The sequence below is a fragment of the Ursus maritimus genome, unplaced genomic scaffold, assembly GCF_017311325.1.
Source record: "Ursus maritimus isolate PB19 unplaced genomic scaffold, ASM1731132v1 scaffold_34, whole genome shotgun sequence".
In the NCBI taxonomy this organism is placed as follows: domain Eukaryota; kingdom Metazoa; phylum Chordata; class Mammalia; order Carnivora; family Ursidae; genus Ursus; species Ursus maritimus.
Window position 1 is genome coordinate 14,948,347 of NW_024426008.1, and position 16,035 is coordinate 14,964,381.

Below are 16,035 nucleotides of genomic sequence, written 5' to 3' on the forward strand. Positions count from 1 at the left end.
TCACCATCTGGACATCAAACGAACCAGTGTTTGGATCCATGGACAGCTGAGAAGCTGCAAGAGGCCGACAGCAGCAAAGCCCAGCTGTCTGGGCACGGCCGGAGAGCCACTCTGCAAGTTATATAACAGCTGTTGTGTAATCGTGCATTTAACTCAAAACACATTTTTAAAAAACAAAACAATTAGATTTTCCAAAAAGAAAGAAATTGAAAGCAAGCGAAAGAGGGAGGGACGGAGAAAGAGAAAAGAATGTTGAGACAACACAGAAGTTTCTATCTGGCCTTCAAGCAGGAGTTGCAGGGGAGGCACAGTCCTTAAAGATGGTTGTCTTGGAAATTGGGGGCTGGCCCATGAGCCAGATCTGGCCTGCCTCCTGTTTTTGTAAATAAAATTTTATTGGAAAGCACCTATAGCCATTAACGTATCCACTGTCTCTGATTTCTTTCGTGTAGAGTTGAGTAAGTTACGACAGAAACCATCTGGCCTAGAAAGCAGAAAATATTTTCTATCTCTTTAACAGGAAAAGTTTGCCGACCCTACTCTTAGATGAATGAAAGGGCTAATAACCATAAGTGTCCCTGAGGGCGACTATTCACCTAGGGAATCCACCTGGGAAATGAAATTCTGGTTTTGCACTTGTTAGATCTGTGATTGTAAGCAAGCTACTTGCTTTCTCTCTATCTGTAAAATGGGGAACCAAGTAAGAANNNNGGGGAAAGAGAAAGTAAGACTCCTGTGCCTGACTTGGAGCAACTATTCAATAAACCTTCCTTTCCCTCCCTAAATCCCATATTGGGGGGAGCTGGCAATTTTCCCTGGGGGGGGGTTGTGATTCTTAACTCTTCGTAATCAGAATTAAAAGTATCCACAGTTTTCTATTGTGCTCCTATTATAACTTTTGCTTCGGCTTCAGTACAATAAAGTTTTGTGTTTAACATGGGAGGACTACAGTTAAACATTCTTTTTTAACGTTCCCGGCTTGAAACACTCATTTTTAAGGAACCGAATTACTCAGCGTCCTGTTTAAATCTTCTTTTTGCACAATTGCCAGTATCAATCATTGATAAACAGAGCCAACTTCTGAAACCCGAGGTTAGTTTCATTTTAGATGGTTTTAACAGACAATATTGCCATCTTGCTGTTGTGGTAACTGTGTGACAGTGGACTCGTGAGAGCCGTAAAAATCCTGCTGACCTTTCTATTCCCCTTTGTAACATAAGGATCATTTAGAGCTTGTGAAATCACAGTAGGTCTGCTTACCCACTGAAAATACACTGGATTGGTTGGATCTTGTAATGCTGACTTGGGGTCGGGTCTATCCAGAGGGACTCTTCCCACTCTGCTTTTCTGGGACCTGGGCTGATTCGCTGACAGCATTGTCCCGAAGACACCTGACCAGGGACCTCTCTCCTCACCAGCGGCTACTGAGAACAAGTCCCCTTTGAGACTCAAATTCTCTGAGTCCAAGTCTGTCGGAGGACGGAAAGTTTCACAGTAGCATAAAAAGCATGAAAAGCCAAAAACTCAAATTAGCCTTAGTGACCAGAGCAGCTGCCCTGCATATTCTTATCACAGGTTTCAGCTTTGAAAATTAATTTGCCTGCAAATAGTGCCCTGTCTCCAGCTGCAGTTTCAAAGCTGGAGAGCTGGTTTCTTATGGGTTTAAGTTTAGAGTCAAGGGCTCCCTGCCCTAGGTGTTACAAATAAGTAGTGTCGTTTTCTTTTTCCTCAGAGTTTGTTCGTCCAATCATAGTGCAGTATGCAAATAGACCTTAGCCTGTGCAGATAAAAAGGAACAAATAAAGCCAAGGGCTCTATCAGGACCAAATCCGCTGAGCCTGTGACCCGTGTTCCAGGAGCCGAACCAGAAATGTCGTCCTCGGGCATGCCAGACGTACCTGCCCCACTCGCCAATTTGACATATAAATATACGAAGGTTAGTACAATTTATATTTGCTGCTTTGCCTCAGGTTTATAAAAACGACACGTGTTGAAAGCGTAAAAGGTCAATGTGAGTTAACTTTTGCAAAGAGCCCTTTGCACATACAAAAATAAAAGGCTTGCAAAATGCAGGTTTGGGCTTAGTGTCTTGTTCAGATAATGATTTCTGAATCGTATCAGGCAACGTTTCATAAATTTATTTCTTAGAATGTGTCTAAGTGAAAGGCATTCTCTTCTGGTGAAAGGTTCTTGCCCCAGGGTTCCATAGACTTTTACTAAGCAGTTCTGTTACCTTCAGCATTGCTCAGCATGTCTGGTAAGAGAGGCGAATACTTAACTAGAAAAACTTACTGGAAAGAACCAAACAAATAGGAAATGATTTTTTTTTTTTTAAGGAGAAACCGCATGCTGAAGTAACGGGGTTTTTCTGTATGTTTAATGAGTGTCAAAATCGAAGGACCTACCTCTGATAATTTGATGAAAGCTGCTGTTTCAAAAACGCCAAATGGACTTGCATTGTTTAGCATATTTGGGGCAAAGAAAGCATTCTTATTTCTTTCTTCAGCCAAGTGTGTTGCCACTGGAGCAGATGCGTAATTGTTAACTGATAAATATTTAGAGAGACAAGAAGAGGAGCAGATCCAGACTTAAAAACCCACAAACTAGGAGAACAAGGAAATAGATCCAGTTTGAGCTGTGCAAAAGTATCTCGAAACTTTGTTTCATTGTTATATGCCTGCTTTCCTGTCAGAGTCTAGAACTCCCAAACAGATAAAACAAGCAAACAAACCAATCTGAACAAAATCACTTAAATTGGCTTTATGGTAGATTGCAGAAAGCAAGGTCGGAATAGAATCCTTCCCACTCAGGGAGAGTCATTTTCCTTCCGAATTAGCCAGTGAAAAATCAAGAGCAGTATTATTTCATGATAAAGTAAAAGCCCCGCTACTGTTTATTTACTCCCTTACTTGTAACCATGGATGGTTTATAATTTCATGATGAAGTAAAAGCCCTGCTAGTGTTTATTTATTCCCTTTCTAAAAACCATGGATGTAACATAAGGTCTGTTATGGCTTCATTTTCATACGCACAGCAAATGAGGAAGTTGCTCAGCTGACTGGTTCTTTTCCTTAGGAAAGTGTCTGCAGAGATCAGATTGTGCCTTTAACATGATTGATCAGCAGCTATAATGTGTAGTAAGGTATTATTTTTATGAGGTTTTATTAAAAGGGAAAACATTTTTTTCATTTAATTTTATTCCAAATGAGAACATGGAAAATGTGGTGAGTCCACACCCTCCAACAATCTGCACTTGGCAGAGATGTGCCCGAAAGATGACCAGACTCCAGTCTTTCCAACTTCCTTCCTTCAAATGGGTCATTCACAAGAAATTTCAATCTAAAGCAGGCACATTTAAGAATGCATTTCGTAAATGTCAAAATCATTGGCAATGACTGAAAATTATCTCATTACTGTTACTATAGAGTCTTTTTGTTTTTTTTCTATGACACTACTTGGGAAGATATTGTGGTCGTCTGAAAGTCACATTTTTAAAAATTTGGCTTTGCAGAAGTTCACAGTCTTCTCTGTTCGTGTATCTTGAGGAAGCTCTGAAGTGAAATATTCTTTCTACTAAATGATGCTTCATTTGGTAGCTCTAAACTGAGCATGGAAGAAACAGTAATGGACAGATGAGATCGTCCTTAAAATCTAGCATACAAACACAGATCTAGTGATCCTTTAACACAGAGAGATGGTTTTTAAGATTGGAATCCTGTTCACGTCAAAGCCGTTAGACGAGAACACCCCTCTAAGGAAAATGATGGCCCTAAGTGTTCAAAAGAAGGCATGATTCAAAGGGCAGCAACCATTTGCTCTTGCGTTTAAGAACTTTCTGGGTAGAAACACCCAATGCAAGGGAGTGAGTTTTGATTGCTCTTCTATCTTCTCTATAAATCTGTTCTGCTCAGATAGCATTTTATTGTCTGATTTATTGGTTACACCATTTTCACACTTGGGAGGACACCAGGTATGTATGTAATTAAATCTAAATGGGTGAGCTTTCTCAAATGCCTTTGCATTTGCTTTTTACTGTGCCCCACTGAAGAATTGTATTGGATTTGCACTTGCAAGAGGGGTTGGAAAAATGACTGTTATCCACTAAGTTTCCTGGTTGCAAACCAAGTAAGCAAGGATTTTATAGCATCTGTGGAATTACCTTCTATGGCCAGCCCCTAAACTCTGTATTATTTTTCTCTTACTATGTTAATGTCCTTCATTATTATCACTAGAAATATATTGGTCGTTGGGGCAAGGTGGAGAGAAGAGACCAACAGGGTTGAGTAACAAAAATTTATTACAGCTATGGTAGAACTACGTGCTCTCAAATCTGAGACTGCTTTTCACCTAAACAGAAGAAGTCATTGTTGCATATCTTTTATGAATTATTCTCTAGTACAGTAGATTATGTTTTTATTGTTGTGGATAAAACAGAGATCAGGGTTAAGAAATAGTTTCTAAAATGTTACAAACATTTTTAGGATTTAAAACCTCAATAACATCATTATAAATCCACATAAACTTGGATCCCATTTCTAACCTCATTTTTCCCCTTTCCAGTTCTAAATGAATCCCACACCTGCCAGCTCACCCATTTTATTGAGCCTTTAAATGAAGAGTTTCTTCAAAACTTACGTGATCATTGGGCAAACTGCATTACCTTTCTCTGCCTCAGTTTCCTTATGTGTAAAATGGGAATAATAAAGGTGCCAATTTCCTAAAGTAGATGAAAGCATTAAATGCATTTAATGCATATAAAGCATTTGAAATAGTGCCTGGCATATGGGAAGTGATTGATAACATTGGCTACCCCGGTCCTCTTTATTTTTCTGAATTCTTTCCAATTTTTCAGAATCCTCTTTTACTCAGACTTTCCAAGATCTATTTCCTCTCATGAGTGTTCTTCTCATCTTGTTCTTTTCTCCAAGTTTTCCTGCCATTCTTTCTGGCACAGTCATGCCCCACCTGACAAGGGTCTCATTGGTGCAAAGTCCTGAGAGTTTATCCAAGATTTCAGGGATCAAAAAATTTCTCTTAAAGGATTCGGTAATTTCGTCTTCCATTCTCCCTTCACGACACTGTGTTGTTTTTGTTTTGTTTTTTGTTTTTTTGTTTTTTACCTTGGTAATAATAATAAAAAGACAAATAGAAAATTCAAGAAGACAAGCTTTCTCAGACAGGATTCAAACCCCAAATGTTTAACGTAACTCCTAAATTTTACTCATTGAACAATAAGATGTTCCTACTAGAAATGATTTTCATCTGCTAATGACATTTCATGCACTGACAGACACAGGCACATACACACAGGAAATAATTATAGCTAAAATTCATGTGTTTACACTGTATCAATGACTGCTTAAGTTACTTGCAATGACTTGTTTACTTCTCAGGATAACCCAGTGAGGAGGTTCCTCTTCCTGTTTTGTAGATGAGGAGGCTGAGGACTAGAGTGGCTAAGTAACTTGCCTTAAATCATGCAGCTAGAAAGTTACAAAACTAGACTTCATATGGGGGTAGTCTGAGGTCTCACACCAAGTGGCTTATCGAAGATCAGTATCATTACACGGGGACGTGGACTTGTTGGAATCTTATTCTGTCCTCCTTTTTTCTGACTCCCATTTGTCCATTCCTGATTCCTGATTCCTGTCCATTTCTGATTCCTGATGACCATGAGGCTTTCCAGCTGCAGCTCAGTTGTTCCCAGGCCAACTTAGAAAAAGAGAACAATAAGGAAGCCTGGAAGCAAACAGACATACCGGTTTGATTGAAAAGGTGGGGTTTGGGCTGGGAGGGACTGCGAGGTACAGGATTTGGAAATAGGTGTGCCATTTTTATCGGAACTATGTTTTTTCAACTCCTACAGAGTAACTTTTGGTTGGAGTAAGACATTACTTTCCTAAATTTCTGGTATGGTTGTTTAACACATTGCGGTTAAAGATATCTTTTTGATAGGGGAGAGTGATGAATCATTGCATACTATGCACTAGGCACCATTATCACCTTTTTAGATTCTTACAGCGAACAAATTCACACCAGATGCATTTCCCACTACCCGATTCATTTACTCCCATCTCTTGTTTTTCCTTCCACGTAGTTAACAAGTCACTGAATAACCGCTTTCTGCTTGGTCTTATGGTAGAAAGAGGCTAACAGGGTTTAGGGAGCTTCTGTTTCTGAAGGGTGAAGAAATCAAGCAAGTATGTGAATACCGAATCATAAATTATGATAAATGCTAAAGAGAGGACAACTGAAAGCTAAGAAATACGGGGAAGAGCTTTCTTTCCATGAGCTTTAAGGGAAGATCTCTTTAAGAAAGGGACATTTTAGGGGGCGCCTGAGGGATGCAGAGCACGAAGTGACCTGGAGGGGGCGCGCGGGGTGGGGGACAAAGATCTGAAGATAATGGCATGTGCACGTGCAAAGCTGTTTGCAGGCAAAAGCCGGCCGTGTTCACGACTACCGAAAGGGCCACCATGGCTGTCGTAAAGTCGCCATGGTTGTCGTAAAGTGAGGGAGGCAAAGAACAGACCGGGTGAGGCTGGAGCTAGAGGCCTTGGCCGGACTGCCTGGGGATGTGGTGGGAGGGAAACCAACACTGAGGGGGCCTTCAAGCAGGACAGGGCTTCCTTCCGCCCAAGACCGAGCCGATTGTGCTGAGGTACTACTTTCATTTGTGCACTGTTTTTAACTCCGTTCTGACTGAAGCAGTATTTTGTTTGCGGTCGGCTTGGAAGCAGACGAACAAATACCCGGATGGTCGGCAGGTACAGAGGCTTAAGATAAACCCGGCTTCGAGTTCCAGCCCTTCCACTTATTTGATAGTATGACCTTGGCCAGGCTTCTAATCTCCTTGAGTGTCAGTTCCCCTGTCTGTAAATTGGGAATAATAACTACCTTGGAAAGTGGCCCTGAGAATTAAGCGAAGTAATTTGTGGAAACTGCCCAGTGCTTATTAGGCGCTTGGGGCCCCGGGTCCTGTTAACCCTCTCCTGCCCAGGATGACTCCCACAGTTCTCAAATGATTCCACTCCCAATGTTCGCGGCAACGCCTGCCGTAGTTTAAAACTCTCTCATCTATGGAGCTCATCTGAGGCTCATAATGAGCCACTGGAAGGGAGTTCGAACATGTTAGTAGTGTCCCGTTTTAAAGCTGAGGAACCTGAGTTCAGAGATCTTAGGTGATTCGCTCCAGGTCACACAGCCCTTAGGAGGCGCCTACTAAAGACGGTGGTAGTACTCAAATCCTACTGGGTTGTCAGTAACAAGTGATTTCATACCTATAGCTTCATTTGTATCATTCATCCCTTGCTCTGACTGAGAGAGTGGAAATTGGGATGATGAGAGAAGACGTATGATGTGGGCACGAGATCCCCAGACAGGTGGTCCTGCCAGAGAGGAGATACTCTAGGGTAGCAGTTTTCTCATTTGAATATGCACAGGAATCAGGGAGGGTTCTTGCTGAAATGCAAATTCTGATTCTTTTGGCTGAGGTGAAGTCTGAGAGTCTGCATGTCTAACAGGCTTCCAGATTTTGCTGATGCCACTCCAAGGGTGGTCTGCTGACCAGCAGCAATGGTCTAAGAGTTCAGGGTCAACCTCATATGTTTACCTGCAAAGACCACCATCTAGTTCCTTAGGGAACTGACTTTTCTTTCTCTCAGAAAGCCACTCACACCCAGCCAGGTCAGAATCACTTACCTTCCCCTTCAGAGAGTGCCTGAGTCCAACAGGAACCAGATGGTGGCCACAAACCCATGGTGGGACCAACCACTGATTTGCACCTGGGAGGTAATCCTTCACTGCAAATGCAGTGTTTTTAGCTCATCTCCGAGGACTGCTGTCTTGGCCAATCGTTTTGTTCTCTGGCACCTGCCTGCTTCAAGGAATCTAATCAATAGCAATCCTAAAGTAAACAACACAGGCTCTAAGGGATCGTATTGGCCCCGTTTCAGAAGGGGTCTCACTGCTGCAAGTGTTCACAAGACTTCTTTAAATTGGACTTCACCTACTGAATTTGTCATTAACTGCTTACCAGAATGAGAGGCTGGGTGAGAAAGCGCTTAAGGATTATGGGGAACAGCTCCATTGAAGAGGAACCCAAAGTTAAAGTTCTGCCTCTGAAATGGCATGGGTAATCTGTGGAATGATGTAATACAGATCTGCATGAAAGAAACCTCATGGGAATACAAGCATTGATAAAATGGTGATATATTTGTCTCTAGGTAGCAATTACCTGGCTTGGCGTGGTGGTGGTGGTAGCAACGGTTTGGGTTTTCCTGGTGCTAGTATAATTGTGGCCAACTACTTTATACAGTTACCAGGTTTAAATAGCAACATAGAGCCATGTTTAAAAGAACAGGAGCAATAGTGGCTTCATAATTAAAACCACTACTAATAGACAAATCAGAGAAGTAGATATTGGTGTGAACGCAGGTTCCAGAACACCGTTATATTTTGAATACATGTGTGTATCAAAATCTCCCAAAAACATTGTTTGCAAGGGATGTCAAGTGGTTTTAATATTTGATTTTTCTGATTATATATCATCATATCTCTACCTGATGACTTTATTGTAATGTTGAAAGTGTTAATGGAAATTTGTTTCCTACGAATCTGGACAAATATCACAGATCGCAAAACTTTGCCTGAGCAACTAGCCACCCCCCCACCCAGGTCCCATCATGTGACTATTTCCACTGCTTTTCTGGTACTTAATAAGAAATTGAAAGAATACAAACAACAAATAACTGAATTATGCTCTCTTTGGGCACTTTCTTTAGAAGGAAGAAGGCTTACATGCAAGCAATTGAATCTTGATATGGTGGAATATAAAAAATGTACAGAACTTTCTGGTGAATCTCCATTTTACCTCTGTTATACAGGGTATGCATGACGTACAGAGATCCTTGACAAGTTTTTTTGTCATCTGTGGGATATAGTGAAGATGTGGCTCAAAACAGACATGCTTTAACATCTTTTCTTTTCCCGAGTTGAAAAAGCTGAGGGGTTTTCCAAACAACAAGAGAAAAAGAGTATACATTCATGTTACTGAAGTCAGACTATAATATAAAACAGAAATGAAAGGAAAATTTTATTTACCCTACTTTTGTTTTGGTCACTCTCGTGTTGTTTTCATTCCTTTGACTCGAGTTAAATATTTTCCTCCCATCTGTTATTTCCTCCTTAATTTCCTTTCAGATTTTTTTTTAATTTCAGTCTCAACATTTTGCTTTACTGCCTCAGGGTTTGGGATGAAAGTAGTTGCCAGAGATCTAGCTTTGATTCTTTTAAATGTTTAACACCTCTACCTGACTTTTGTTCGGCCTCTCATTCTTCATCCTCTGTCTTCTTATTTAACCCCCCAAAGTCTTTGGTACTGTTTGAAGTGCCTAATGCTGAGAAAAGGTTTACACATTTACAGCACACATCCCTGCTTGTCCATTTACAACAACACCCATCACTGCACATGCTGTGACCCAGGCTCTCAGGTTTGAAACTTCACACAGGAGACATAATATGGGGAATTCCATCACCTTCCTCACCCTTGGTGTATCTTAAAAGAAATCCTGCGTGCACTGACAATGTGATCTGTTAAAAATCTCTCTGCCACCAAGAAGGCACTGGCTTCCCCTATAGCATCTAGAGCCACTCGCCCTCTTGCAGCCCTGAAGAGATGTGAATTTAGGGCACCCTGAATAGCTACTGGAGGGAGTCAGGGGCTCTCTCCCCTTTAAGCCAACAGGTTCCAAAATTTTATACCAACAGGCAAAGCTAATAGGTTTTATTTTGCCTATTAGTTAATTTCAGCTTGATCCAAGTCAGAAATATTTTGAGGAAAGGGCTTATTTATTTAGAATTGTGGCTTTATACCAATCGCATAAAGACATAATCATTTTTATTCTGGAAAGGTTTTTTTCCCCCCAAATTATGACTTATTCTTGGACATTAAACTGCATTCAGGAAATGGCCCCCCCCTTTTTTTTTTTAATCAAAGGTCATGAAACATCCCTTAAAGGCTGGCATATCTAAAATGTAAAGGGTAAAAATCAATTTTTAAGTTTCTTCAACACTCCCATTGATTGTTTCCCCCAACAAGAAGCACGTGACATCTAAGAGCATGCTTAGGAATCTGTAATTCCCAATCAATATTATGAACTTTAAGCTGAGGTCTAGTGTACATATGTTATTCAAAAGTATCCTGAGTCTGAAACTCATAAGTAGAATGTGGTTCATATAGTAGTTAAATGGGATCCAAGATTTATTTTTTTTTATTTTTTTACTTTTATGGGATAATCCCTTTCCCCCTAAACTTGCTAAAGTCACACAGCAAATAGAAAATGAGGTTGTCGCAATGATAGATCATTTCAACAGGCCTAAAATAGGTTTCATAATGATTATACCAAACATCCATTAGCCTACACTTCTCCACATAACCATTTTATATAACGGGAAGGATGATTACTCACAAACATTTGGTCACACAGTGAGCTGAAAGGCAAATGTCAAATGTAAGGCCCACAAAATTAAAACAGAAAAATAGAGGAAGAACAGGAAGGTGCAATATTTGACCCTTATAACCAGCTTGGTCATTTCACTAAGCTGGTTCTGTTTTTATGCCGAAAGTCTTCTGTTCAGGGGAGAACGCATACATTTCGTAGTTGTAGACTACTGCTCTCATTCTATCTACTCTGAAGCCTTATGAACAAACACATGCCTGGAATGCGAAAATCGTCTCCCGGCTAATCTCCCAGGATTCTGGTCGTTCTACTTCAAATCTATTTTGGGTACATTCACATCAACATTCCTTAAACATCCTTTTGACCCTGTCACACCCTTACAACGTCCAGAATAGGTCCAGCCATCCCCCTCTGCGGATCAAGGTTCACCACAAACTGCCTTTTCGTCCTCGAAACTTATCTGTGACTTGTTTCCACAAACTCTCTGCTTGGGGCTCATCTCTTCCCTGTATTATATGTATCCCAAGAGTGTTACCTTCCTTTGCTCATTTGCTCTTTCCATCAGTCCAATACTGTCCTTCAGGGATGCATTCTTCTCGCCCATTGCCTACCCTTTCGTGGGTTCCACTCCGGAATGTACTGACTACAGCACTGCTTTGGTTTTACCCTACATACAACCTTCAATTCTTTACTATCCCATCTCGATGTGCATACAGTCCCTTCTTTGATTATAAGCCCCTTGAAGGCAGGGACTCACTCTTTCACACTTCCCCCACAGTACCTTCCAGATGTCTCAGGTATTGGTTTTACCCAACATACAACCTTCAATTCTTTACTATCCCATCTCGATGTGCATACAGTCCCTTCTTTGATTATAAGCCCCTTGAAGGCAGGGACTCACTCTTTCACACTTCCCCCACAGTACCTTCCAGATGTCTCAGGTATTGGTTTTACCCAACATACAACCTTCAATTCTTTACTATCCCATCTCGATGTGCATACAGTCCCTTCTTTGATTATAAGCCCCTTGAAGGCAGGGACTCACTCTTTCACACTTCCCCCACAGTACCTTCCAGATGTCTCAGGTATTGGTTTTACCCAACATACAACCTTCAATTCTTTACTATCCCATCTCGATGTGCATACAGTCCCTTCTTTGATTATAAGCCCCTTGAAGGCAGGGACTCACTCTTTCACACTTCCCCCACAGTACCTTCCAGATGTCTCAGGTATTGGTTTTACCCAACATACAACCTTCAATTCAGAGAGAGAGAGAGAGAGAGAGAGAGAATGTGCAAACTATAGAACTGTAGTCTGGGCTAACGAGCAGCGCAGAGCTAGGGATGACAGTGAGCTGCATTTGGAACATGTTGACTCTGCTGTTTCCCAGCCAACCTTCGGGAAGAAAAGCACAAAAAAGGAAGGGCAGAGATGTATAAAGGAAAGCACTTGCCTCAAGCCTACTTACAGGATTCTGCAAAATGTGTTCATGAGAGCTGGAATGCTGATTCACCCTGACAGACGTTGGGCAAATCGGTATCTTAATCTGAATTCATCTTTCTTCAAGTTGAACTCAGATGCCAACACATTTTTCTTGAAGGACAGTGGGAACTGTGTGGCTTTCATCTGCATCCCATTATCCTTTCCCACACCCCCACATATGGTCCTTGGAGGTCTAGTCTCCTCACTTGAGCTGCTCCCTCATTTACTCACGCTCACGTCTTCTTCCTGTCAATTCCAGGCTGGCACTACAATTTTGTGAACTCCTCTAAATCCTGGGATGATGTTGTTCTGACGCACGGTTAACTGTATTGGTGTGAATAGCAAATATGGAGGCTCAGTCTTCCCTTTGTTTTTTGTTTTTTTTTTTTTTTTCAGCAAAATCACAAGTATCATAGTGTGCCCATGTGCAGAATATTATAAGTCTTACCCATGTGTAGCTACTCGATTATAGGTTTCTTGATTGAATTTTAAGTTAGTTATTCAAGAATTCTAAAAATCATTTGAGGACTGGGACTGTATTGGACACTGAGGATAAACCAGAAAACTGGACAAACATTGTCCTTGACCTTACCTGACCAAGTTTACAGTCTAGGAGAGAGGGGGGACATTTAAAAATGACTTTTTAAAAAAGTGACAAATTTTGTGATGGAAGCTTAGGAGAGCAGGGAAATATTTTGGAAAACAGACTGTCTAAATAATGTTATAAATCACAGAATATAGAATTCATTCTACTTAAGCATTAGGGATACATGGTAATATAGATTTTATGAACGTGACTAAATATTTAACTATGTTATGGACACTACTCGATAGAATAGCTAAGTTAATATAAACTCACAGGTTAATTTAAAGACTGCTGTTATTTCAAATATACATAATATAAATAATTAAACTAAAAATGTATAACCTTGATAGTCACCACTGGGGAATTTTTAATAGCTAACTGGTTTGTATTTAGTATAGCAACAAATTTAAACCTTGGTTGGAGGGGGCAGTGTTTCAATACCTCCTCCCTCAGGGCTGCACTCTTAATAACTTATCTTTAAATATCAAGTAAGGGAACGTGTCTGAATTAAGAGATATGTAAAAAATCCAGTGCAGATGACACTGTTCATTGAAAACTGCGTGTATCAACTCCCTCTGATTCACAATTAAATAGACTAAGTCACGTTGTAATGACAAATCTAATAGAAAGTTGTAATACATAAAGTTCAGTAGCATACTTACGACAATATTTATATTTCAAAACGAATAAGCAAAAGGAGAATAATCAAGAAATAATGAAACGAGAGGAGGAAGAAGAAATTCTAGCTTTTGCCAGAGAAACAAAACATAACTTTACCGCAAACAATACTTCTTAATTAGGCTTTGTAAAACATTTCACTCTAGTAAAAGGTGAATGACATACCAAAGCCCTAGTAGGCTCCATAATGAAGCAGAAGTTCAGGGCAGCAAAAGGTGAAACTCCGACTTTTTAAACGACATACTAACACTTTTTGTATTTCTGTTCTTTTATACACAGAACAAAATCCCATGTTTCTAGACCCATCTGTCTCTTTAGACGCATGTCTCTTAGATATCACTAAGAAATCTAGTGCCTGATTTTATCTGAGGACAAATCAGTGATTACATAATCTCTTTAAAAGAATAAAACCCTTATGCCTGGAAAAAGTCAGTAAAAACATGTCACTAGGCAAGTTTTTTCTAAGCAAACTTCTTTTAAAACCACCCTCCACGCTACATTTAAAATAGTAAAATAAAGGATCAGAAAACAGTCACTTATGATACCCAATCACCAGCAGCCCGACATGAGGACATTCAGAATCTGAAGTGAAAAATTAAGATTAATAAAGATTAAAGCCACCAAAGCCTCTGCTCTTGCCTCCAACTCGGATAGGAGCACTTTTTCTAGATGGTTTTTCTCCAGTCTGTATTTTCCAGGGTTGACATGACCTTGTACCTCAGTGTAATTTTGAAGTATTTATTTTAATATGTGTGTGTGTGCTCACACACACGTGTGTGGACGCGTGTGTAAATGTTGTGAACAGCCGAAAGTACCTCGCAGGGTGGGAGGAGGTACGTGAAGGTTTTAATGTTGACCTCGCTTAGGTATTTTATAATGCTCTCAGTTTATAAAAGAATTTCTCAAATTTGCTGCATATTTAAAGGTTTGCTTACCTCCTTTCTCTCTCTCTCTCTACAGATTTTCATAAACAATGAGTGGCATAATTCAGTGAGTGGCAAGAAATTTCCTGTCTTTAATCCTGCAACCGAGGAGAAACTCTGTGAAGTAGAAGAAGGAGATAAGGTGGGTTTCCCAGCACTTATGCTAGCTGTCTTTGTTTCCCCCCATGCTGAGCTCCCACACCCACCACAGCTGGAAGTAAACAGGTCATGACAATACCCTTTCTGGGGCCATCTGGGGCATTTTCCTTGGTACCTCAAGGGTGCCCAGTAGTCATGTGATGATGATGAACCCATGGTTCTGGATGTGGTGCTGATTTTTTTTTCATGCTATTTCTCCTTGATTGTTCTTCATTTTAAATAATATTTGGGTTTATTGTATCAACAGACTACATATGATTAGTCATAGATTTATAGAGCAGAGAAATGCCTTCTTCATATAAAATTGTTCTTTTATGAAGTTGCAAAATGAACCTAAAGGAAACAAGATAGAACGTTTGGAACAATATATTGCCCATTATTTCCTTAAAAATCATTGAATGAACATTAATGGGTACCTTGAAAAATAAAAATTTAAAATCACAGAAATTGAACTGTGAATTAAAGGTATTCTGCTTTCTAACTAATCATATCAACAACAAAACCCAACTTATATCATTATTTTTTTTTAATTTTAAATGTTAATTTAATTCTGAAGCATCCTGATGGGAAAGCTAGTATTTGTAGCTGTTTTCACAAATGATAGTAAAATAGCAGAATGGACAAGTTGACTAATTTACTTTAGGGGACATTGCTAATAAATAACAAATTTTTAAAAATCAAACAACAACAATAATAATGAAATCAATATTCAAATGCTGTCCTTCTGACCCCAGAGTCTGTGACTGGCAGGGCTGCCTAACCTTGTGATTATTATAAAAGTAAGATAGGGCAATATGAAACAGCCTGGGGAGTGAGGAGAGTGAAAGCCTTCCGATTTTTTATCCGAGCACGTACCTTAAAATGTGAATGGGTTTCTCAGTCTTTAGTTGTCCAAATGTTATGAAACTTGAAATCTCTGTCCTATAAGGTATTACAAGGTAAATTGTTTTGCTACTTTAAAAAGACCATTGAAAGATGAAAGATAGCGACCCAAGGATGATACTATTTGTGACCCGATGTTTAGTTCCATGTTCCTACCCAGTTCCCATTCTTTGATTAGCTTTTCCCCACGTGATGAAATCACTAATTGAAGACATTAAGCCTTGCAGATTCATTCTAAGATAGCCATAGACCTGAGGGGCTCCTTTGGGTTTAGAGAAGCCCCCGGACTCAGGTGGCAGCATTATCAGAAGACCTAAAATCCATGCCTCAAGGGGCAGGAGTGCAGAGTTTAACCAGAGGGGTCGACAGCTTAGAAGTACGTGCAGGGGCGCCTGGGTGGCTCAGTCATTGGGTCTCTGCCTTCTGCTCGGGGCATGATCCCGGAGTTCTGGGATTGAGCCCCACATCAGGCTCCTCCGCTGGGAGCCTGCTTCTTCCTCTCCCACTCCCCCTGCTTGTGTTCCCTCTCTCGCTGGCTGTCTCTGTCTCTGTCAAATGAATAAATAAAATCTTAAAAAAAAAAAAAAGTACATGCAGATTAGAATGGAGAACACATGTCACCTGCTTTCAGATTTCCCTTGCTGTGCATTCCAGTGTTCATCCATGCATAAATTCTACGGGGGCTTCTCACTAGCCTCTGGAGAAAAAACAAACACAAAACCCTCTTGTTTTTGGCCTCAACATAGGAGTTTCACCTTTACTGTGTCCAGAATCACGGTCCAAATAGTGCACGCTGCTCACTGCCTCCAGGCTCCTCACTGCTCCTTGACGGCCGGGTTAATGTACAGTCCTCGGGTCCTGGTTC

The 16,035-nt window shown here is 40.4% G+C and overlaps 1 protein-coding gene across 1 annotated transcript in view; it reads left to right on the top strand.

Annotated features, from left to right (window-relative positions):
* The first annotated feature begins 1,786 nt into the window (after positions 1–1,786).
* LOC103663347 (retinal dehydrogenase 1) overlaps positions 1,787–16,035 on the top strand; it is a 56,557-nt gene continuing 42,308 nt past the window's right edge. The window contains exons 1-2 of the mRNA XM_040620239.1: positions 1,787–1,936; positions 14,167–14,271. Coding sequence (XP_040476173.1) covers positions 1,871–1,936; positions 14,167–14,271 — 171 coding nt within the window. The 5' untranslated portion in view covers positions 1,787–1,870. The remainder of the gene's footprint in view (positions 1,937–14,166; positions 14,272–16,035) is intronic.